A 25,381-nucleotide genomic window follows, 5' to 3' on the forward strand; every position below is an offset into this window, starting at 1 on the left:
TCCCGGTGACCTGAATGCTGTGTGATGGCTGTTTGAGTGCGATTAAATGCAAGATTTTTCACCTGCAGCATTGAAATGATGTCTGCTTCAACGCATGAAGCTGATAAACCCATTAGTGTCTTTTCTGCCTTGGCTTGTCTGTCTGACGAGGAGGATGGCGGTTATCAGTGATGTACGTTTCAGACCAACAAGAGATTTTCCATTTCAAAAATAGTCTGAGACTATTTTTGTTAAGCCTAAATTCTTCAAATTGTTCTCTTTAGCCTATATTGGAAACAATGATTAGAGACCACCTCTCCAAACAAAGTAGGTATTTTTCCCTTTTAATAGAGTGAGATTTAGTCCCAAAGTTCCCCCTTTCTTTTTTATCTCTGAAAGTGCAGGCATTCGCCCTTACTGTCCTCCCTCCTCACCCCCCCCTCCACCCCCCCACCACCAGTTTCGGGAGACAAACAGGACACCTTCAATCCCCCCCTCCCTAATCCCTACCCCTCATGCTGCAGAAGGCCCGCGGGGTGGTGCAGCTCGCTGGGTTAGCGCCGTCCCACAGAAGCGGGAGATTAGCGCTCTGATGAAAGCAGCCGTTAGATAAGCAGTGCGGTGGGTAGAGCGCTCCTGCCGAGCGCTGCTGTCCATGTTGTGCGTGGGGGGGCCCCACCAGTTTTTTTGTGCCAGCAGCTAAAGCCTCTCCTCTCCGAGGCGATTGCTGGCAGAAGGAGCCGAACGAAGCACCCAACAGACAGACAGACCGGCAGACCGGCCATGGCACAGGGTGTTCGAGCCGGCAGGGCCCAGCCGGATGGCCCTCGGATGCATGTCGCCAGACTTGTTCAGATATGTGGATGAAGCTGAGCCCTTGAGTGAAGTGTGTGTATGTGTGTGTGTGTGTGTGTGTGTAATATACGTCTGTGTGTGTGTGTGTGTGTAATATACGTGTGTGTGTCTGTGTGTGTGTCTGTGTGTGTGTGTGTGTGTATATACGTGTGTGTGTGATACAGGCACACAGGCTGCCTGTGAAGTGGATGGAGCACAGAAAAGCTGTCTGGTCTGGCCTGCTGTCTGGTTTGCACAGACTGCGCAGGAGATGAGGGGAGATTTGATTTTTTTTCTCTTCCACTCTCTCCGACCTCTCTATCCAATGAGCCAGGACTTCCTAACCTTATTACCGCGAAGTCGGCATAGCTGGAGGATTTTTTGATCCAACCAATCCGGTTACAGCTGATCAGTTGTAGGAAGTCGGAAACGAGAGTATAAACTGAGTGGTATCAGGTGTGCTGGTGCACTGTTGTAATGAAAACCATTCAAGCCTTTGTGGAAATATATCTACCATATTTGTCGTGAAGTTGGTCCAGTAAGGGCTTAAAGGGATAATCCGGAGTGAAATGCACTTTAGATCAATTTTTCGGACTATTGGGAGTACGTACGTTGAGTTGACACCAAAATCATGTCATTCGGATGTATTTTGAGAAAGTTCGAGCTCACCGTTTTTAGCCAAAACTCGTTAGCCTGGAAGTGACTCGGGCATGTCCTTTCGCCGCTACAAAACGCTATTTTTATACCTCTTTTACTGTTCCAAACAACACTACACTTGCGTGGTAGTGAGTAGAGGGTCCCTAAAGCCAAACCGAAGTATCCCCACGTCTTTATGTGGTCGGATAGAGAGTCCAGAATGAATTTAATCGAGTCAGTACCTTTCCGGAAATGGCGCTGCTGCAGCTAGCAACGCTGAAACAACACTTTATTAACATTTCCGGAAAGGTACGGACTCGATTAAATTCATTCTGGACTCTCTATCCGACCACATAAAGACGTGGGGATACTTCGGTTTGGCTTTAGGGATCCTCTACTCACTACCACGTAAGTGGTACTACCACTCAACGTATGTACTCCCAATAGTCCGAAAAAATGATCTAAAGTGCATTTCACTCCGGATTATCCCTTTAAGCAATTGACAGGTTTGCTTGGAATCGTATTTCCAGTATTTCCAATGCAAGAAGTACCCATTATAATACTTGCTTTACAAAATGATATATCTGGAAAGATATTTGTGATCAATGATTCCATAGTTTATAAAAAGATGTAGAATAATCAAGATGTCCTTTTGTCTTTCACCGAAGCAAGGCTAAATTCTACTGGCAAGTGTGAGTTTAGATGACAGATCTGGTTCAACTTCCGCCTTTAACATTGAGCATTAAATAGAAAGCACTTCCTGTCGCCCAAGGTCGCACAAAAGATTCGACCGACAATGCTGACCAGCATTTTGATTTACCGCTCTCGTCAATGCAGGGGCATGACCATGATTGATTGTAGTTCTACTGTGTAAACTAGTAAATATTTCACATATGTAGGTTTGATGTTAGAGCGAGTAGTTAGTTAGCCCGTCCGTCCTGTGTTGCTGTCTCTTAGCTCAGGCATGGCGGTGTTACTGGATCTTAGGTGTCAGCTGGGCAGCTGTTGGTGTCAGCTGCCTCGGCTTCCCAACAGATTTTAACTCTCCACTCTCCTCTAATGGTTTCCATGAAGCGAATGGTTTCCACTTTTCCAGGAATAGTGTGCTGGACTGCAGGACCTTGTCTTCAAACAGTGAGTATAGCCCAGAAGAACTGTGTGTGTGTGTGTGTGTGTGTGTGTGTGTGTGTGTGTGGTGTGTGTGTGGTGTGTGTGTGGTGTGTGTGTGTGTGGTGTGTGTGTGGTGTGTGTGTGGTATAAGGGTGTGTGTGTGTGAGTGTGAGTGTGAGTATGTGTTTGAGGGTGTGCATATTCTGTGGCTGGGTGTGCTCATCTGTCGCTCATTTGTGCATTTGGTCCAGCCCAGATAAACAGGATTACGGAATTAGGATTACACTTCCCTGACCTTCCCCAGATTGTGTGGCGTCTATGCCCCTTGGGTATCTAATGCTGTTTGTCAGTGTGCCATCTGAGGCCCAGTGGAATTTGCTAACTTGGGACTTAGTGATTAAGTTTTCTCTGAGATTGTCAGGTGTTATGCTAGCTCTGTGACATCAAGATTCACACTATCCAAACTGTGAGGTGTTGATGGAACAATTTGATATGATTGATTCCATTTTATGTTGGGCAAGTTACTTTCAGGGTGTGCCAGCAATGGAGTGAGTAATATTGAATGAATTACACATAATAACAGTGTAAAAAGGTTGTGGTGTAGTGTCCAGTGCTTACTTCATGGAGAAAAATAGATTGGGATTTGCAATGATCTGCATTATTGTTCCCAAGGCCGTTAAAATGCCACACAGAAGAGCCATCAACACCTCCCGTATTTGTACACTTCGCTGAGCTATGATAAATATATAGCAGGTAGCTTAAATGGCACTTAAGAGTATTGATTTAATTGCAGTGCTCTTGTTCCTCTAGCTAAGAATAAAGGCAAAATCCCATGTTATTAGTAGGGGGGCTCAAAACTCTGGTTTATTCACTGCTATATGGTAGTGGGCGAAATATATTTGAAGTGTGGACAAAACAAGGCATTTGAGGATGTCATTTTAATTTTGCGAAACACTGATAGATATTTAGTCACCTTTTTTGACATTTCACTAGATCAAACAACCAATTAATTGATTAATTATTGCTAATTGATAATCAACAGAATCAGCAATAATAGCAGTTGTCAGTTGCAGCACCACGCTCATTACCCCCAATGACCGCACGGATAATATAATGGCCTGCTCAGTAATGCTTTAAAGTACATTTGACGTGTGATTATATTTCATTCATGTCAGAATATAAATGCAACATTTTAACTACTCCGATTGTCACTCATTGTGGGAGCTTTGTATTAAGTTCAAAAGTCCCCTCTCTGTGCAGAATCTGGTCCTAGCCTGTGTTCCTATCGCAGAAATATGTGGGGCCTGGCAGGCACATTTAGCAAGTCGGTGAGATTTCTACTGTACTGTACTTTTTTTTTTACATACATAACCTTCTCACTTATGTGATATAGATTAGGCCTACCTAGTCGTGTCCTCAATGTCTCATGATGCAATTGATCTGAGAATTGTACTGCTGATGACTTGGAATGGATGGGCACGTTTTTAATCCTGAAGGAAATGTTGTGCTACTAAAGTAATCTACAGCTATTTGATGTGTCTGAGTGTCTGAGCCATTGTGAAGCACCACTGAAGCAACTGAAGTGTTTCATTTAGCAAGCAGGAAGTGAGTCTTTTCTGAGGCTTGTCACCACCTACAGAAAGCACTCATCCACCCTTTGGGAGAAAAAAATATGAACCTTTAGGAGAAAAAAAATAACTCTGTGCCTTAACAGCAACCAAACATCGCTAAAGATGCATTCAAACCTTTAATTAACCTCTAAAAACTCATGGTCCTTACAAATATGTATTCATACAGGTTTTTTTTCTTTTCATGAAAAAAAATCCCTTCATGGCCTTGAAACGGTTTGTATGAATCTCCTCCTCCTCCTCACCTCCAGTGTGGGGACTGGAGAGCAAGCAACAATGACAGGCATGATTTGGTCTTCTACGTAAAACATAAACTAGTGCACTGCGCATCTGAACCAGAAATACTCAGCCACGGTGTTTACTGTTCATTTTGCTCTTTTATACGTCTTGTAACACACAAAAACATCCAATGGACACGTAAAAAAAGGTTGCATCTTTAATAAAAGCCTCTTAAAAGCATTTCTTTTGTTTTTTGATGCCTGCATGGGAAAATAACAGTGGCAATAGATGTTGTTATTCCACTATATATCCATGCCTAAGCAATTACGGTCTCATACATTCTCCCCTCTAGCTAGAACTTAAGCTTTCCAGCTTCCTCTCTGAAGGTGGTGTTATTACCTGCCTTGTTCCATGTGTCTCTCTGTCTCACTCGTGGTGAATTGGCATGTCCAGCTCCGGCTCAGACCCAGCCAGTGCTGGCCTTCCCTGAGGTTTTGTTCTGGAGACGGAGCGAAAGCAGCGACTCGCCATGAAAGCTGCATTAGTCTCAGTCTAATGAGCTCTGATGCCTGAGAAGCACCTATTAAACAGCCGTGTGTGTGCGTGTGCGTGTGTGTGTGTGTGCATGTGTGTGTGAGTGTGTGCATGTGAGTGTGTGTGTGCGTGTGTGTGTGCATGTGTGTGTGAGTGTGTGCATGTGTGTGTGAGTGTGTGTGTGTGTGCGTGTGTGTGTGTGGAATTGTATGCGTCTTATGCAAGTTGGCACCAGCCCTGAATTTAGGGCTGGAAAAGAGCTAGTATATGCTGAAAGAAGAGTAACTCTGCAGTCTGTCCACTTCTCTGTAAATTGACTATGTAAATAATAAATATCTGCACTCCCTTCAAGTTTATGAGGCCCAGTGCAGCATTTGGAGAGCAGTTGAAATGGCAGTGTTTGCGTGTCTAATAAACCTTGGGCTGCTGCTACTGAACAGTGTGTAGATACTCATTGCCGTTTGCCTCTCCCCCAACAATGGCCGCCATTGTGACGGTGCATTGGCCCTGTGGCAGTGCAGGAGCTGGGCTGGGCTGGGCGGGGCGGGGCCAGACACAGCTCTCTGACTCGGGTCTTTCTGTCTGTCCATCCGTCCGACCGGTCAGGTCCTGGGAGAAGGCTGCCCAGCGGAGCGAGCCATGCTGGCCTGCAACGCGGCGGCCAGCCATTGTCCTTCTGCTGCCCTGGCACTAATTACCCACAGTGCTCTTCACAGGAAGTGTCACAGTGTCCCACTCCGTGCCGCACTGATGTTCATAGCCACTGAGGCATTTCTGTCACCTCCTCCCACCCCCCCTCCCTTTCGCCCAGTATTCTTTTCATTTTGTTAGCCAGGCTGTCACATTAGACAAGCCTTGAAATGAAGGAAGAAGAAAAAAAGGAAGAGAGGAAAGTGGACCTTTTTTTTCAGCCCCTCCTCAGCTTCCTTTAATTACCAACGCAGTCATCCAGTCAGCCACCTCAAACAATCCAGCGCACAAGGTTTTATAGTGTGTTGACATCCTCACCTTTGAAAAACTTTTTTTTTATTATTGGTTCAGGGCGTTTTATTTCAGTCCCTCAAGCTATGGTTGGTTGCGGTCGTGTTCCAGCTGAAGTTGGCGAGCCAGCCTTTGTTGTTCTGCGCCGCATCCACCCCATTTCATCCCGCGATTACACACAGTTGTGGGACATTGGAGGAAATTGGTTCATCTTTTATGGGTGTCGTAATGAATGAATGATGAAGCCTGGATCGTAGTGTATGGCATTGAGGTATTCTGTACCTCCCAAAAGTCATCAATGTGACTGCCTGATGATTTGTGTTGTGGGTACTTGTCATGTAACCCCATTTACACACACACACACACACACACACACACACACACACACACACACACACACACCTGAAAACCTGACCGCAGTGTGGCCTGCCCCGAGCAGTCTGGGTGTGTTTTGACAGTAATCCAGCAAGCTGGAAATGGCTTTTGTGTGCTGCAGAGAGACATTTTTTTCCCCATGCAGCTCTGGACGACTTTGTGGCTGGAAAGGAATGGAGGGGAAAAGGCAACATGAGATATATCACAACACATTTCTAAATGTCAAGGTCCTTCGCTGTGTCTCAACAGTCTTTTTTTTATCACCTTTGTTGTTTTTTTTTCTTCACATCTCTCAGCATTTTTGTCTGTCACTGCAGACAACTGGGAAAGTAAAAAGGTCTGGGAGATTGCCTAACCTTTGAGACATGTAATGCCTTTTTGGAAGTTTGGTGCTTTTAGTTTGCATGTATTCCATATGTGCATATTTTTTGTAGTTGTGCACTTTAAATGTCATGAAGCTTCAACTTCAATGAGAGGTAGTGGAACAGCAGGCGCTGCTGGCATTAACAGAGGAGGCAGTTTTAGAATCTTTTTAAGTTTTTTCTCGGTGAGATCTGGAAATCGTGCTGCAGTACGAGGCTCTGTTTTGTGTTGTTGGAAGGCCGGGAGGTGCGGTGGGCGGTGTCGTGGGGTCTCTATCGATTCAGATGCACATTCTACAAAAAAATCAGTCTGGTCTTTTGTCTGTCGTCTGCCACATGGTCTCTGACTCACTCGGGTATTTCCTTGGATTCTGACATGGAAAACAGATTCCTCGCTAACCGATTTAAGAAGGGAGGAATCCATGTATTCCCTCCCAAGTCTCTTTTTTTCTCTCTCTCTCTCTCTCTCTCTTTCTCTCACTCACTCACTCTCTCTCTCTCTCTCTCTCTCTCTCTCTCTCTCTCTCTCTCTCTCTCTCTCTCTCTCTCTGGAAGGCTCCTTTATCCCTAAGTGAAACCATTCAGGCAAGGCAGTACTGAGAAATAAACTCTTCGTGTCTCCTCAGTGTTTGCAGATTTGTTTCTTCTCCCGTCTCTCTGTTTGGCCTAATACTTTCTTGGTGTCATCAGAGTCTCATTGCTGTGAAAGAAGGCGCTAACAGCTCAGAAAGCAGGCTCTACTTTCACCTGAGGTCTTTAATCTGCCATAAGCCAGCCAGTTTATGACATTTTGACTTGTTGAAATAAGCTAGCATAGCACAACAAGGCAGTAAAGCAGCAAGGATCTTCTGTCTTGTGTGATCCCACCTCGTTTTGGAATGGAGGCACAAAGTGTGTGTGTGTGTGTGTGTGTGTGTGTGTGCATGTGTGCATGAGAGACAGAGCTTTCAGTAGAGGCACCTGCTTGTCATCTTCTGACTGCTTCTTCTGAAATTTCTGCTGGCTTTTGTGAACTACTCCTCCACACACACACACACACACACACACACACACACACACACACACACACACACACACACACACACCGCTGTAGCCCTCCAATCTCTCCCCCAGCCCCCTTAAAGCAAGATTCCTTTTGGGAATATTAGATCATGCTAAAAGGGCGAGAACACTAACAGCTGCACTTTGGGAGGGGACTGGAGGCCAGAGCAGCGGTCAGCGTTCACGGGCTGCGCCCCCATTGCCCCCTCTCCAAAAGAGTACAACAGACCTCAGGGCCTTTTCGTCTCTGCCATTTTATCCGCCCCCCTCCCCCCCACCACTCTCTTGCGCACCCTTGTTTGTCAGCTTTCAAAAATAAACTATTCGACTTTTTCGAGCTTTTACTGTTAATGAATTGCGTGCGTTTTGTACCCTTTCCTTTCCTTTTCCTTCCGGCCCCCTTTGATTCTTTTGTCTTTGTTCTGTACACACAGTTCCATACATTCGGTGCTCTCTCTCTCTCTCTGGCGCGCCTTTGAAAGAGTGCCTGGTGCAGACACGTCGTCTCTCGCTGCCGTCGCTCCGCTTCCCCGGCCTGCACTGAACGGCCCTCTGTGCCATTGTGGGATCCTCCCTATAGACAAACTTCCAGGCGTCCTGTGTGTGTGTGTGTGTGTGTGTGTGTGTGTGTGTGTGTCAGACTTCATTTGTAGTGTGTGTGTGTGTACAGAATGAGGGCTTTATGAAGCGCGAACAAAAGTGACAAAACGAGCGTGTTCATTAAGAGAACAGGAGCCTGCTGGAGCCCTGTGTGAGGCTCCATACCTTTCTTTCACAGTCTGGAGCTCCAACATCTGCCAACTTACAGCGTCACTCAACAACAACAAAAAAAAAGAAAACACCTTTTGTGTGTCTGTCCACTAGGATTATGTGATTTGAGTCATTTTCACTTTAGAAAACGGGGGCAAAGGGAAACGAAAGTAATGTTTTCTTTTTTACTTTTTTTTGATTGGAGAAAATGGGAGAAAAAGGAAGGAAGGGGGGAGTTTTTTTGCCAGGAATTTGGCGCATTATCATGACATGCCGTGTTTATGGCTGTGTGCACTCCCTCCCTCCCTCTCCCCCAGAGCCTGCTGGGTCTCACAGTTTATCAATCCACTCATGAAGGACACTCTCTTTTCAGGTGAAGGATTTTGGCAAGCTCTGCTTTTTGGCGAACCCCCCCCCCCCAACTTCCAAGGTCATTTACCTCCCAGTATAACTAAGCACACACACACACATTGTACACACACACACACACACACACACACACACACACACACACACACACACACACACACACACACACACACACGCTCATACTCACACTCACACACTGACACACAGTACCACTAATTTGTGCCACTGATGCTGAAACCCAGTGATGTGTGAAAAGGCTTCTTCCCTTTTGCTAAACCGTATGAACAGTAGAGAACCATCTCTCAGTACAAATAGATGCCACTCTCGATCGGTCCTTTGCGCCTGCCCGACTAGATCCCCACGGTATTTTCTTAATGAAACACTTCTGCACACTACAGCTGTAGATTTTCCTCCACTTTCACTGGCAGCTCTCATGGGGAGCTCGATGGCTCCCACGCACGGCTCGACGGAGGGTCTATCTCGTGTTGGATCTCAAATCTCTCCGTTCCGAGTTTCTGAGAACAGAGTGTGGTGTTTCTTCCCACTGATGTCTTGATAGAATGAAAAGAAAAGGGAGTCAGTAAGTGTCAGAGATTATGGCAGGCGTATCACTTAGAATCTGTAAAACAATACTAACCGGCCCCCAGACGAAAACAATACATGTAGTAAACATCTAAATCAGGTTTAGACATGAAAACAGAAACAGATGGAATGTTGGCATCCATGTTAGGCCACGTAGACTAGATTTGACGTGGTGTTATAGCTCATTTAGTCTTCGCTGTGGTCAGAGAAGCTTTGTTTTAACCCCTCCCCCCCCCCTTCTCTCTCTCTCTCTCTCTCTCTCTCTCTCTCTCTCTCTCTCTCTCTCTCTCTCTCTCCTCTGTTTCAGGTCAGTGGGACACATGTATTGGTTATGAATCTTGGGTGGAGCGCCTTGCAGCTTGACGTCTGTGACCTCGGGGAGCCCGTCGCGTTCGGCCTCCTCTGCAGCGCGGGGTGGGTGGGCCGGAGGGGCAGGGGGCCTGTGGTGGACGGGTGAAAACCTCCGCCATTGCGCCGCCGAGCCGGAAGAGTCGCCCTCCTCGCCCCAGACGATGTCCCCTGCCCACCCCAGTCCCCTGCCCCTCTGCCATGGTGACATGAGCCCCGGTGACGTCTCGAAGCCCGATATCAAGCCCCCCCTTTGGTCCTTCTCCTTAAAGACAGACGAAGCAGCAGAAGAAGAGCCCGTCGCCGGCACAGCCGCTGTGGTCGCGTGAGCAGCAGCTGCCCCCGAGAGGCGCTCGCGAGGACTTGGCGTCGAGCGGAGGGGCGATGATGCTGGCGTGCGGCCGGCTGCGGCGGCTCTACCGTCAGCTCACGCTGCAGACCAGCCTCCTCCTGCTCTTCCTCTTCTGCATGGTCAGCGTGCTGGTGTCGGCCTACTTCCTGTACGGCGCCAAGCGCGAGCTGGAGCCGGCGGCCGGCGGGCCGATGGCGGACGCCCTGGAGCCGGGCACCGACTGGGACGACCTGCGCGCCGCCACGCCGTCGGCCTCGTCGCGGCTGCTGCCCGCCCGCACCGCCCGGCCGGCGGACACGTCGCGCACCGACCCCGTGGTGCTGGTGTTCGTGGAGAGCCTCTACTCGCAGCTGGGCCAGGAGATCGTGGCCATCCTGGAGTCGGCGCGCTTCCGCTACCAGACGGAGATCGCGCCGGGCAAAGGGGACATGCCCACGCTGACGGACAAAAACCGGGGCCGCTTCACGCTGGTGATCTACGAGAACATCCTCAAGTACGTCAACCTGGACGCCTGGAACCGCGAGCTGCTGGACAAATACTGCGTGGAGTACGGCGTGGGAATCATCGGCTTCTTCAAGGTGAGTGGCATCAAGTACAGTTGGCAGCCGCCCAGACATATTGAGACCATCAAGCAAACACCCATGATAAGGGCTCTTTAAGTTCTCTTGAAGTTTGGTTAAAACATTAGTTTGGATGTTTTATTTGTCCATGAGAAGGACATTTATGAATAACAGTAATTGGCCTGTGTTAGTGATATCCATTATGCTGGTTAATGATAGTGGTGATGATGATGGCAGCAGCGCCATCAGGACGTGTATGATCCTTTTGATCTCCTCTGATTGCATTCTATTAAGCAACTCTCCGGCTGACCTCAACCAGGCCCGTCCAGAGGGATGATTAATCAGCCTAATCGCACCGCTTCCTTCCTGCACATTTTTTCCCTCTCTCTCACTCTCCCTCTCTCTATCCCTCTCTCTCTCCCCCCCTCTCTCTCTCTCCCTCTCTTTCTCTATCTCTCTCTCTCACACACACACTCTCTCTCTCTCTCTCTCTCTCTCTCAACCCCACCCACTCCCCCCCCACCACCCTCTCTCTCCCTCTCCGGCGGTGCGTTCACCTCTCCCCTGCCATCCCTGGCCGCGTCTGGTCTGTAATCAGCTCGGGAGAGGCTAGTGCGCTGCTGCTGCTATAAGCCTCTGCTGTCCAGGGTCACGCACTCAGGCTTGTAGCCCCGGGGTCAGTCCGGGGCGGGGGCCTGTTTCAAATCAGCGCTGCGTGATTCGGCCGGAGGTATGATAATCACCGGCGGCTACAGCGGCAGGTCAGGAGTTGATGAGCCTCAGCGGGGTTTTCCCCGGCCCGGAGAAGTTGAGGGTGCGCACGCGTAGGTGGGGCGAGAGGAGTGTGGATGGGTGTAGCGCGCCATGCCATGTGGTGCTGCACGTCTCAAGCGAAAGTGAGCTTGTGCTTTGTTGCTCACCAACTGTTAACTAAGGGCTTTTTTTGTTTTCTTTTTTTTCTATATTTCTTTTGCTGCTGTGTTTTTTTTTTTTTGTGGAATGACACATTTATTATCTTTTGTTTTAATATACAATATTATCAGACGTCTCATTTACAGTAGGAGTTTAATTTTGTAACCTTTTGTTTACCATTCCGAATCTGTTTTATTCATTCTTTTCTATTTAGCATTTTTCTGTTTTGCATTTTTCCACTTCTCATTTTCACTATGAAAAGAGCCTTTGGTGCTGTGAGGGTGTGAATGCTTAGCCTAATTACTTAACCTAACTATCAGCGATTACGAGGGGGAGCCGCCTTACGGATGCCTTTAGGGTAATTGTTGTTCTCATCACTCTCTCTTTCTCTCACCCTCTCTCTCTCTCTCTCTCTTTCTCTCTCTCTCTTTCTCTCTCTCTCTCTCTCTTTTCTCTCTCCTCTCTCTCACCCCCCCCCCCCCCACATCTCTTTCTCTTTCCGCCCTCTCTCTGTAGCAGTTCCTCTCCACCCTACCCAGCAACTCACTCTTGGCCCAGAGGAGCTGGGTTCAGCAAACGATCACCAGCTCCCTCTGAGGAAGGCCTACGTTCAGGATCCCTGTGTCTTTCAGTCCTCCGTGACTACCCCCTTCATTTATTTGCCCTTTGTCATTCCCTGACTCAGACCTCCTATTGGTGCCGTGCAGCGTTGAGCACGGCTCTCAAAGGCACTGGAGAAGCCTCGACGCTAGCAGAGCTGTTGCTATCAGCAAAGCTAATGCATGGGTTTTAATTACGCCTGTGGGTATTAGCTCATTGAAGGGCTTCTCGGACTCCCATTAGACCTTGAGCCTAATCCCGTATCCATGTTACAGGAAGTGTAATTATAATACAGCCTCCCCCTCTCCCTCTGTCCCCCCCTGTCTTAGTTCAGCATTTCGGGTCGATGATGTAGTCCGAGGAACAGTAGACATGTAGTAAGAGCAATTTAGACTCTCTGGGCCTGAGCGGAATTTTTGAAACATTGCGGGGTTGGATTTCCCATGATCCACACTCGCGATTGAGTGACAAGTCTCATTTGCGCTATTGAACCGGAGGCATTGTTTCAGATCAGATGGAAGAAGGCACTGCAAGTCAAATGATCTGTAACAAAAGCCTGAAGTTCACTTAAGAATGACTGAGTGAAATGTATCACCCCACGCACAATGACCAGAAAGTTCGCCATACTTTCAAAAGACTAGTTTGCGTACATCATCATTAGGCACACTTCCCAACCAGCTTCCCTTGAATGATAGGCAATTTGTGCCAATGATCCAACCACTCTCTGAAGCACTGCTGGAGGTCCACAAATGATATGTGACTAAGCTGTTCCTTCATATTATGGATGACTGGAATGTCATCAAATCTCTTTTCTTTCAGCTCCATTTGAGTTTGGGAGCAGGAGAACGCACGCACACGAGCACACACGCACACACACACACACACACACACACACATACACACACACACACACATGCAGGGTGAAATGGGGTGAATAGACAGGGTGTGGTGATGCAGGAATGTTTTTTCCTGCCAAAAACTTGGGTAGAGACAGCAGTGTGTCACGAATGACTGACGACACATGCAGAGGTCTTGAGACAGAATCGCCTGATACGATTCAAAAGAAATTTCCAGTAAATTAGTGATTTCCTCGGATGGTTAGTTTTTGTTGTTTTTCTTTTGTTTGACTTACAATTGCGTTTCACCTAAGCAAATATTTCATCAGGGAATGACGACGTTCACCAGTTTGATCTTCCTGAACAACAGAAACACAGAAACACACAAACAAACAACTCATTTGCTCTCATTGTGTCTTCTGGTTCCAGGCCAACGAGAACAGTCTGCAGAGTGCGCAGTTGAAAGGCTTCCCGCTGTTCCTGCACTCCAACCTGGGCCTGCGCGACTGCAGCATCAACCCCAAGTCGCCCTTGCTCTTCATCACGAGAGCGCGCGAGGTGGAGCGCGGCCCGCTGCCCGGCGACGACTGGACCGTCTTCCAGTCCAACCACTCCACCTACGAGCCCGTGCTGCTGGCGCGCAGTCGGACCGCGGAGCTTGGCATTCCCCCGGGGCTGGGCGCTGGAGGTGGTGGAGGTGGTGGCGGCGGCGGCGGCGGCGGCGGCGGAGGCCTACTTCACGCGGCCGTGGTGCAGGATCTGGGCCTCCACGACGGCATCCAGCGGGTGCTCTTCGGCAACAACCTCAACTTCTGGCTGCACAAGCTGGTGCTGGTGGACGCCGTGTCCTTCCTGACGGGCAAGCGACTGTCGCTCGGCCTGGAGCGCTACGTGCTGGTGGACATCGACGACATCTTTGTGGGCAAGGAAGGCACCCGCATGAAGGTGTCTGATGTTAAGGTGAATACAATAGCCATTGTGTTTGCACACACATGTTTTTGCACACAAATAAACCAAGTTAGTTGGTTCATATGCTTCATATCCTCCCATTTAACTTTTACTTTAACAATTACTTTAAGTTATTTAGTATTGCAACAGCACTGCATTTGTTTCCCTTTTTTGAAACAAACTTGCATTTTACAGCGCTAGTTGAAGTTGAAGTTACAGTCAGTTTCAGTTTTGTATTTTTAGCACAGCTGTCATTATCCCTGCCAGTTCTTGATGATTTTCAGACAGATGCTACTCCCTTTAGTGCTCTTTCCTGATTAGAGTCTGCCTCAGGCACGAGACACGTAAATCAGTCAAATCAGTGGCGGAACATGTCAGCAGACACCACATTAACCTCTCTTTCTTCAGGAGTAGTTTTTTTGTAAATGCATTTGATTGCAGAAGACTTGCTTGCAGAATCATTTTGCACACTAATGAGGGGGTATGTTTTCTTGCAAGAGAAGACAGCTGGCAGGACTTGAACTGTGTTGTCTCTAGCGGTGACCTGGTTAATCTTTGTCCCCTGATAAGAGGAGTGTTGAAATGGCACCAGAGTTCAGACTCCGGAGACTCTTTGTGATAAGCAGCGAGATTGGACAGGTAACCCTGGGGGGCTTTTCCGGGACTGACCCAGACACGGACAGGTGTGAAGGAGTCACAGGTGGCAGGGATGGGGCACCAAGGCGACGTGCGTGACCCCTAGGAGAAGGGTGACGGGGGGACGTGAGGGGCAGAGTCCAGCAGACGTGGTTTCCCCGGGGGGGACAGATGCCCAGCAGTGCGCTCAGTCAGAGGTGGGGTCACTCTGGGACGCAGGTGGCCTCACACCGGTACTGTCAGTGTGTCCGCCACCACCAGCCGAGTCTGCTGGCTGTCATCCAGACACATGGAGGGGACGGAGAGTGGCCAAGGTGCGGGGCTTCAGGGTGACAGAGGGGCTTGGGCATTAGAAATGAGATTCGCTCCATTGTGCCTCAAGAGATAGGAACAAAAGAAGACAAAAAAGACTGGGGGAAAAGGCAGCAACACACAGATGGGTCTCCGTAAATCAAAGTGTGTTCCTGTGCTGCTGCCTTTATCTGTCACGACCACTCAAGCCAGACTAGTCTCCAGTCCAGAACTCTTCTAAAAACATGGCCTGTTTTTTCTGAGGAGTAGCTGTTTGAAAAGTTTATGTATTGCGGGAAGGTTGTTGACAAATGTCAGACCTCCTCCACTCTCCCCCTATTTCATATTGTTCTTGTTTTGGTTTCTGTCTTGTTGTTGTCCTTCATTGCATTTCTGTGTCGATCACACAGAGCCTCAAAGAGACACAAAATGTTGAGCAGCACTGAATTTTAGGAGAACAATTAAATATAAGCCCTCTCTGTGTGTGTGCAGACCTCCGCTCTGTTTAATATGAGTCAGACTTTTGACTGAGCCTGTGAAAAGAGGGTGTGTGTGTGTGTGTGTGTGTGTGTGTGTGTGTGCGCAGACGCTACTAAAGCAGTAAACAAGTGGCTGATGCAGACAGACCAGGGAGGATTGGGTACGAAGTGCACTGGGAAAGGAGGGCGGGGCCCTGGGCCTGGCCTGTGTTTGTTTGCCTACAGCACAGTTCCTTCTTGCACAGCTGTGTGACAAATGTGTAGCCTGTTCCTTTGTCTGCTTCAGTTGAGAACATTATGTGTTCTGTGGTCTGAGTTTGCGGAGTAGAGCACAGGCACTAAGGGTGGCTTTCCTGTACATGGATTAAGCCTAGTCTTAGACCCAAAGAAAACTTCATTAAAAACTTCATAAAAATCTCCATTTTAAGCAAAAAGGCTTAAAATCTAAGACTAGGCTCAAACTATTATGGCTGTAATTATGTCACATGTCTAGCCAATGTCTGTCTCTCATCAGCGGAGTCAAAAGATCCTTTGAACCTTTTCAGTATGAGTTTACATTGTTGTTGCCGGTACTCACTGTGTTTCAACTCACCCATGGACCATTTGCATGCTGGTGGTGACTCTTCACTGAAGAGCAGTAATATGATTATTTGGCCACAAAAAAAAAAAAAAAAAAAAATCAATTGGATTAGTCAAGTAAAGGGTTTGATTTGTCACCAAGGTAACTTGTTCAATCGGGGCCTTGTGTGTTGCTGGTTCCTTTATTAATGGCAGCATTGATGGTTCTCCCTCAGGCGCTACTGGAAACCCAAAATGAGCTGCGCTCCCACGTCCCCAACTTCACCTTTAACCTCGGCTTCTCAGGGAAGTTTTTCCACGCTGGTAAGTTCGTCATGACCCATGGTTTTATGTTTTATTTTCTTTCAAAGGGCATGTTTTCAGATAGTGACTAGTAAATTTGCAGTTAACTTGCTTTCTTTACAGTATTTTTTACTTTCCAATGTAGTGTTATTCTTGCTTGAAATGTCTGTGTGTGTGTGGTGTGTGTGGTGTGTGTGTGTGTGTGTGTGTGTGTGTGTGTGTGTGTGGTGTGTTTTTCTGCGCCCTCCCACAGGTACTGATGAGGAGGATCTGGGAGACGACCTGCTTCTCTCCTACAGCAAAGAGTTCTGGTGGTTTCCTCACATGTGGAGCCACATGCAGCCTCATCTCTTCCACAACCAGTCCGTGCTCGCCGAGCAGATGCTGCTCAACCGCCGCTTTGCTGAGGTGAGACCATGCCGGCCGCCTTCAAAAGCCCCGGGTCTGTTCGGCGGGGACGACTATCGAGAATTGCACCGTTAAAGCGAGTTTGATCTGTGCTTGCAGTGGCATCCCTGTACGCCATGAACTTTTAATTAGACTCAAAGCAGTCACAGAGAGTTCATGAAAGTGCTGAAATCTCATCATGTAAAGCATGACATCCTTAAGTGTGATATCTTCCATGCCCCGAAGCAGAGACACAGAGCGTGAGAGATGGGGAGAGAGAGAGAGAGTGAAAGAATTAACGCTGATGATGACATTTCTGTATATTCCTCTTGATGTTGCTCATCTCATCTCTTACCATTCAAAACATGGTGTTTTCCTTTACTGTACATCTCTGCCATGTTCCTTTGTAAAATATTTTATATAACTTTAAGAGATTCAGGAAAAAGCGCAACACTGCTGCTTTAGAATCACCACTTTTATTTGACTATGATGTGCTGACGTTTCAGCACTAGGCCTTTGTCAGAGAGTATTTTACCTTTGTAAAGTATTGTCAATTTTGTTGCACAAAACAGGTTTCTGTGTTCATTTGCGTTCTATTGCTGACAATTTCCTTCTTTACTTTAGTAACCATATGCATGAGACAAATAAACATCCTTGTATCCTTGTATCGGCCCTTTCCCAGTTAATATGGTTGTGTAACACTGTACCGCTCCTCTGTGTTCCTCAGGAGCATGGCATCCCCACCAACATGGGCTACGCGGTGGCGCCGCACCACTCCGGGGTCTACCCCATCCACATGCAGCTGTACGAGGCCTGGAAGAGGGTGTGGGGCATCAAGGTGACCAGCACGGAGGAGTACCCCCACCTGAAGCCTGCCCGCTTCCGACGGGGGTTCGCTCACAGTGGCATCAGCGTAAGTCTCTAGTGTACCCGTCTCTGTAACGTTGACGTTAAAGTGGACTGGTGTTGAATTTAAGCAGCCATTTTTAACCAAAGCAACACAAACTCGCAATGGTGGGTTCGGGGTTGGAACACGGGGCGACCGGTTGTCAGGTGGTGACGGTGATGTTGACGCTGCTCCACCACGTCTGTGCGCCATTTGCACTCACGCCATCCCTCCTTCTCTTCCTCCCTCCCTCTCTCTCTTCCTCCCTCTCTCTCTTTCTCCCTCCCTCTCTCCCTTTCCTCTCTTTCTCTCTGATTACACTCTTGCATCAGACCTTCACTGTGAAGCCTGTCCGAAGAGTTTCCAAGCATCTTGATTGTATGAACCGAAAACAAAAAGATGGATGGAGGTTGTTGTGACAGCCATTATTTATGACGCGTGCTGATTGAGCCGGGTAGCTAAGGGCTCGTCAAAGGAATTCCTCACTGCCCTGACACACTCTGGTGTGGTTTGTTTGAACGCGGCGAGCTCCGCTCTCGGGATCAAAACTCCGAAAGTTGAAACGCGCCATTGAATAATCCATGGCTGAGCTTCTTTTTTTCCCTCTCAGATGTTTGCTGGCAAGTCATGCATTCTCAGCCCCTTGCCTGGGAAAGAAGAGAAGGAAGGGCACTGTGATGGATGCCTCTGCTTTTGGTACTTAGAACAAATCTATCTGCAGAGCTGTCCTTTTTAATTTTTCCCATCCCGATATTTCTTCTTGCGCACACAGGGTCGTGTCTGAATCGACGCTCTCCCTAGAGCGGAACACAATGAGTTGCTAAATGGTTTACAGGGAAACCAGAGCACCATACAAATTGCCCTTCAATACAACATGTCTCTGCAGTCAACGCAGGAGAAAATAAGTGATTTACTTTCTTTTTTTTTTTTTTTTTTAAGAAAAAGTTCATCACAGCTGCATGTTTTGTGACATCTTAGAGAAGAGCGTTCTCTTGGATATGTACACAGCTCTGGAAAAAATTAAGAGACCACAGACCATTTTTCTGATGTCATCCTACGCTTGTGATTGAGTTGATGGTCATATTCAAATTTGCTGTGGTCTTTTAATTTTGAATATGACCGTCAACTCATTTGAATGTAATTGGAATGGCATTCATTTGAATGCCAAATGAGTAATTTAGCTTCAGTTGTTCCACAACCTGTAATCACGTCATTGGCACATAATATAATGTCTTGCATGTCTTATCTGTCAAATTGTTGTTGGTCCGGACACAGCTGCTATATATAAAGCATTTATTCCATGTCCAGTCTACTCTGTTTTATTTATTTGCCCCTTGTCTGGCGGCCCAGTGAGATGTTGTCACCGCGATGTTAATTCCGACCTTATCAAGTCCGTGTGAAATAGTCAGCCACAACCTGCCAGCCGTGTCTCTGGTGTAAATATGGCTCCCAACTATTCTGTCCTGCTTTTACCCTCTGCAGATCCCTTCACTTCAGACATTAGATAACGTCTGACCAGGGCCCTTTTCAGGCCATTTCCTTTCTATCCTCCCTATTTTTCTTGCGTCCCTGTGAATGGATTTGACCACGGACGTCAAGTCCTGATGTAGCTGTATTTAATATTCAGGCCAGACAGGAGCCATATCGAGACAGATTTACTGACTGCTCCTCAGTAGCGGTGAATGTGTCGATTCAGCTGAGGATTTCCTTTGAAGTCGAAACTGACCCCAATTGGAGTGAAACAGTGTGTTTTGGGGCACAAGAAGATTGAAGATGCGTCGTTATTTTTAAACAGCAGATATGTGTCTTGTGGTCTAAAGCACAGCCTCATCCCCACTGCGTTGCTTCCCTTTGCAGGTTTTGCCCCGGCAGACTTGTGGTCTCTTCACTCACACGATCTTCTATAACGAGTATCCCGGAGGGCCCAAAGAACTGGATAAACTCATCAACGGAGGAGAGCTCTTCCTCACTGTTCTCCTAAACCCTGTGAGTCACCCACAGAACCACTTTGTGTGTGTGTGTGTGTGGTTTTTTTTTTACGATGCTGTATTGCACCTCATTTACCTAGAATAGAGTTTTAGTTTTATTCGTTTGGATTTCACCAACAGAGCCATTCGCCATAATTCTGTTTTACTTCTCTACCGCACAGAGCACCGATAATAAAAGTATCTTGCAGTCCGCTTTGCTTGCTTTGCTTGGTTAGTTTGTTGTAGTCAGCTTAGTTTCCTCTCATTGGCACTGTTATAATAGCCTGTCCTAGAAAATGTTTGCTTCAGCTGCGGTAAATGGTAAATGGATTGCATTTATAAAGTGCTTTTCTCCAATTACCACAACTGTGTTGCATGGCGGTGATCGTTGTCCGTTTGCTGTTGTTGTTGTCCACAGATCAGCATCTTCATGACCCACCTGTCCAACTACGGGAATGACCGGCTAGGCCTGTACACCTTCAAGAACCTGGTGAAGTTTCTGGAGACCTGGACCAACCTGAAGCTCCAGACGCTGCCGCCGGTGCCCCTTGCCCAGCGCTATTTCCAGATCTTTCCTGAGGAGAGAGACCCTATCTGGCAGGTAAGACAGGAATACAGAGAGAGAGATAGAGAGACCACAAGGACATCACATGCCAAGCACCCAGTCTGGTCGTTGGATAAGGGCAAATCAGTGATATTTGTCTGTCTGTCACTGTTTATTTTTGGTTTGCATGTTTGTATCTTGACAGCATGGTCTTTCATCAGAACATGCGTCCTCCATTTCTGTCTGTGTGTCTGTGTGTCTGTGTGTCTGTGTGTCTGTGTGTCTGTGTGTCTGTGTGTGTGTGTCTGTGTGTGTGTTTGTCTATGTGTGTGTCTGTGTGTGTGTCTGCGTGTCTGTGTGTGTGCGAATGTGCTCACACATATAGATGTGTGAATAGGGGAGGGGGCCACTCAGACTCCAGACTTCTTTGCCAGTTGGCCCGATACTCACAGTGAAGATGAGTGGCCATGCTGTTTTTCAGAACTGTTCGTGACTATTTTTGAAATTGTATCATCCAGCACCTACACTCTTATAAATGTAGAAAAAAAACTCATCTGTCGTTCCCATTTAAGAGCACAAATAGTGTCGCGATACTGAAATCATGACTGATATGATCCATTGACTAAGCATCACAATGCCAATACTGAAACAACACATCAGTAATAGATGTAATAGAATAGGCCTAGATTAGCACAGAACTTAAAATTCTTTTTTCTTTTTCTTTCTTTAAACTGAGAACAAATATGGCATTATCTAAGCCTGATTAAAATTCCATTCTGAAAGTATTGACTTTAATAAAAGTAAAATGTACAATAAAAGGCTCTTATAACATTTTACTATCAAGATACCAGCACTCCTTCTCTAGTATCGGTGCATTGCGCAACACTTAACCACACATTTTTGCCATCTCTTTCTGTCATACGTTTGCGATTAGGGCTTTCCACATAATACGCGCCTGTCTCAAGCACATTGTTGTCCAATTCTCTTTAATTGATTTTTGTTTATTTACGAGGGATTGTGTAGTGCCTGGGTTATCGAGCAGCAGTTGATTAGTATAGTGTGTGGTCACCATCTGATGGCGTGGTCTGCTCATTACTGTCGGCAGATGGTAGAGGTGAGGCCGGCTGGCACGGGCACAGTTGGCACGCTGGCATGGCATGCGGATTGACCCCTCAGGCTGTGCGCTCGTCTGCGCAGATCTGCACCCAGATGTGTTGGACACAGCCCACTAAACCCCCCCAACCCCTGTATATACACACACACACACACACACTCTCCCTCTCTCTTTCTCTCTCTCTCTCTCTCTGTGTCTGTCTTACTCTCTCACACAGACAGACAGACACACACACACACACACACACACACACACTCTCTCTCTCTCTCTCTCTCTCTCTGTCTGTCTTACTCTCTCACACACACAGACAGACACACACACACACACACACACAGAGGCACAGACGCGCACACACACAGGCCAGTCACGAAACCTTGAGCATGGCTCAGAGGAGCAGTTCAGAGGCCAGGCGCAGGGAGTGTCTGAGTGTCCTCCAGTGCCCTCCGAGCTGCAGGCTCATGACCTGGATGGCTGACAAGTCTCCACATCCATTCATTTGCTTTAGCACAGGAGGAGGAGGAGGTCAGGTCAGGCATAAGAATTTATGTTGTTAGAATATCCCAGGAAGGGCACCTCCCCAACAACTGGCTGGCCTGTTTGGTGCTTGTTTCAAAGTTTGTCGTGTCGCACAAGCTTTGTCAAAGTGCAATGGGAGTGGGGAGGGGTGGGGTGGCGTGGGGTGGGGACGGGTGGGGTGGGGTGGTGTGTGTGTTTCATCTGCGGTGATAATAGACACTTGTGTACCGCATCGGCTCCTCTGCGCTCGCTACTCTGCTGCGAGTTAATTACAGACCGCAGGCCGATTAGTTATTGGCGACATGAGGCACTCTCTCTGTGTGTGTTTGTGTTTGTGTGTGCGTGCGTTTGTGTGTATGTGTCTGTGTCTGTGTGTGTCTGCCTTTGTGTGTCTGAATATGCTCACACATACTGTATAGATATCTGTGTGTGTGCACACATGCACGTGCACTCGCTTGTGTAAGACTAATTCTCAATATTGGTTTAATGACCCTGTTTATGAAGGCTCTGGCTGTGCTCCCTGGGGCTGCAGCCCATGGTCTGGTGCATGTGCTCAGTGCCTTATAACACTTCCTGTCTCCCTACAGGACCCCTGTGAGGACAAAAGGCACAAAGACATTTGGTCAAAGGAGAAGACATGTGACCGCTTCCCCAAGCTGCTCATTATCGGCCCACAGAAAACAGGTGAGTGGACAGAGATTAGTTCGGCCCTAACAGACCCCCATCCTCCACTTAATGACTGACCACCTCTGTATGATTCCTGTGGTGTCATGTGACCGCAGAGTGCAGTGAAGCAAACCCATAAAATAACACTCAGCTCCAATAGCAGAAGATCCATGTTGTTGTCGAGCGACGAGCATTCTTCTAACCGCGTTTAACGGCCGTCCTCAATCTGTTTCCATTTGGTGTTGTTATTGTTATTTATCTGCGAACAGCTCTTTGTGTGAAATAAAGCCGAGATGATGGGGAGTGAGGAATGTGTGGCCACGGGCCCCACAGCGTCGTGTCAGATGGTCGTCTGATCAGAGCGGCGTTTGATCTGTTGGCTGCACGGCCCCGCCGGCCCTCTGTGGGCTCCAGAACAGCTTAGCCTGCAGCTAACGGGACGGCGCGCGATAGTCATTTACCGGCTGCCATGCTGCCTCGGTTCATTTATGGGACCACCGTCGGAAAAAGAAACCTGGCGGTTCTGTAACTTTTATGGCCGACTTGACTGCAGGTTTACAACGCCGCTCTAATTGAACTTGTCAAAGATGTCTTAAGGAAAAAAGCCGTTTCTCCGTCCACCTGACGGGTGCGCAGCCTTGGGGAGTGGCTTGAAAGAAAGCCAAGTGTGTTAATCTTTTCAATAAAACGAGATGAGGGGGTCGGGTCCACCAAGGGGTGAATTTACACATCCTGCCGCGTAATTACTTCTACTGGTCTGACGGGGCAGCCAAAGAGATCCACACACACACCCACCCACACACACCTTCTCAGTTAGAGCCATCCTCAGTAGCTTTACTCACTACAGACTACCATGTCTTTCTTGTCATTTGTTCAGTTATGTCAAAAACAGAGGCAGATAACATCATGTTGTACGTTTTTTTATGTGTCGCTTACTGGGGGAAAAAATCCCCATGAGGATAATGAAGTTTTCTAACTAACTAACTAACTCAAGACAAAAAGTATAACAAGCGCTACTGCATTGGTTGTGTCTTTGTTCTTTCTCCCTCCAGGCACTACGGCACTCTATCTCTTCCTGGGGATGCACCCTGACCTGACCAGTAACTACCCCAGCAAGGAGACCTTTGAGGAGATCCAGTTCTTCAACGGGCGCAACTACCACAAAGGCATCGACTGGTGAGTGGCTCCCCGCGCTCCGTCGTGCGGTCGCCTGGGCCGGCCTCTGGCTTCGCCTCCCTTCCTCATTTTCAGCCGCCATTGCCTTGCGCTTTGTTGCGAAGCACGCTTGAATTAAGACAAAGCGCTCCGGCAAAGCACCATCTATTTCACAGATAGAGAAAACTTTGGTATGCGTTTGAATTTTGCGAGCAGTAAATTAAATTGCTGGCAATTTTCTCCATCATTGGAAGAGATTATGCGGCTGTTCAAAGCTTGCATCAGCTGAAACGCAGACCTAACGAAGGCCAGATCTCTTGTGTATCGTAGACATCTCTCTCGCTCCCTCTCTCCCCCCCTCTCTCCCTCTCTCTCTCTCTCTCTATCTCTTACTTCTGCCTCCTCTCTCTCTCATTCTTTCTCCTCTCTTATCACTGCTTCTGTCTCCCTCACTCTCCATCTTCTCTCTTATCTGTCTGTTCTGCAAAAATAACCCATACCACCCGCTTAGAACTTAACAATACAGACACATACACAAACAGTGCAGGGTCTTATAAGGTCATGGGGTAGTACTGTATCTTTTTTGCCATTTAGCTTAAGAATTCTTCCCTCCTGTCAATACTTCTGAGTCCAAGTGGACTCTCTCGACCTCACAGCACGCCCGAGGTCCATTTGAGGTCATCAGTATCACTATTTGAGTGATGACAAAATATCTGTTTCTGCCCTTTTCTGAGAAGAGATACACTTATGCTTACTAATACGATGAGTCCTCTTTGACTAAACCACTCTACAATTCCTAAGTATTGATAAGCATCTCACATCTGTCTTTGATGAAGTTTTGCTAGACGTGAGAGAGCGTGTCCCTGACTGAACTGATGTGACTGGAGCTCACCCTGTGTTTTGCGCCCGCAGGTACATGGAGTACTTCCCTCTCCCCTCCAACACCAGCTCGGACTTCTACTTCGAGAAGAGCGCCAACTACTTTGACTCGGAGGTGGCGGCGCGCCGGGCCGCGGCCCTGCTGCCCAAAGCCAAAGTCATCACCATCCTCATCAACCCTGCGGACCGCGCCTACTCCTGGTACCAGGTGAGCGAGTGCCAGCAGGGCAGCCCCGGAGCGCACAGAACCCGTCCTCATTACAAGGGATTCCAGACCTCGATATCCCCTCTTAGATACAGCGCTTAAAGTTCTCAGACACCATGCCAGAATTCAGGTGTGGGCAGGGTTGTTTGGGATTTGAAATCGCTTTGAACATTTCTAATAACTTCAGGCATCGATACGTTCCCTGCGTTAACCCCTGCTTTGATACCCTCCGTGCATATCGCACTTTGCTTTTAGCTCTCAACCCTTTTTATCCATACCTTACCTTTAGTAGCTGTTAAAGCTGACACACATGGAAGTTGAGCAATGTTGCTAGGCAATGCTCTTGATTGTTGTTGTTTATGCACATACCCATTGACATCGGGTAACTTTTTGTGGAGACATTGAATCATCAGTAGGCAGATGGTCGTGACCATCCAATCGGAACACATGGATGTGATTGGCTGGCCAGAAACGTTGCTCTAAAAATCCTCCCACGTATCCTGACTGTTAGAGTATCTGCTGCTGTTGCCGGTGTGTTGTTACTTCCGCGGTGTGTCCATGACAACGGCTGCTTTATCTTCTATCGACCACAGCACCAGCGGGCACACGATGACCCAGTTGCGCAGAGGTACACCTTCCATGACGTCATCACAGCTGGACACGACACGCCGGCCAGGCTGCAGGTGCTGCAGAACCGGTGCCTGGTGCCGGGCCTCTACGCAACCCATCTGCAGCGCTGGCTCAGCCACTACCACCCCAGCCAGGTGTGTGTGTGTGTGTGTGTGTGTGTGTGTGTTTGTATAGTTGGGAAGGTATTTGGAAGAGTAACATCACTTTCC

At 47.8% G+C, this 25,381-nt stretch overlaps 1 protein-coding gene across 1 annotated transcript in view; it reads left to right on the forward strand.

Moving 5' to 3' along the window:
- Nucleotides 1-25,381, forward strand: part of ndst1b (N-deacetylase/N-sulfotransferase (heparan glucosaminyl) 1b) — a 59,849-nt gene that overhangs the window by 27,518 nt on the left and 6,950 nt on the right. Inside the window, exons 3-13 of the mRNA XM_062536804.1 lie at nt 9,708-10,678; nt 13,438-13,968; nt 16,157-16,244; nt 16,477-16,631; nt 17,338-17,523; nt 19,354-19,482; nt 19,882-20,064; nt 22,225-22,321; nt 23,356-23,479; nt 24,371-24,545; nt 25,136-25,306. Coding sequence (XP_062392788.1) covers nt 10,133-10,678; nt 13,438-13,968; nt 16,157-16,244; nt 16,477-16,631; nt 17,338-17,523; nt 19,354-19,482; nt 19,882-20,064; nt 22,225-22,321; nt 23,356-23,479; nt 24,371-24,545; nt 25,136-25,306 — 2,385 coding nt within the window. The 5' untranslated portion in view covers nt 9,708-10,132. The remainder of the gene's footprint in view (nt 1-9,707; nt 10,679-13,437; nt 13,969-16,156; nt 16,245-16,476; nt 16,632-17,337; nt 17,524-19,353; nt 19,483-19,881; nt 20,065-22,224; nt 22,322-23,355; nt 23,480-24,370; nt 24,546-25,135; nt 25,307-25,381) is intronic.

The sequence above is a fragment of the Sardina pilchardus genome, chromosome 5 (genome assembly GCF_963854185.1).
Source record: "Sardina pilchardus chromosome 5, fSarPil1.1, whole genome shotgun sequence".
Taxonomy (NCBI): Eukaryota; Metazoa; Chordata; class Actinopteri; order Clupeiformes; family Clupeidae; genus Sardina; species Sardina pilchardus.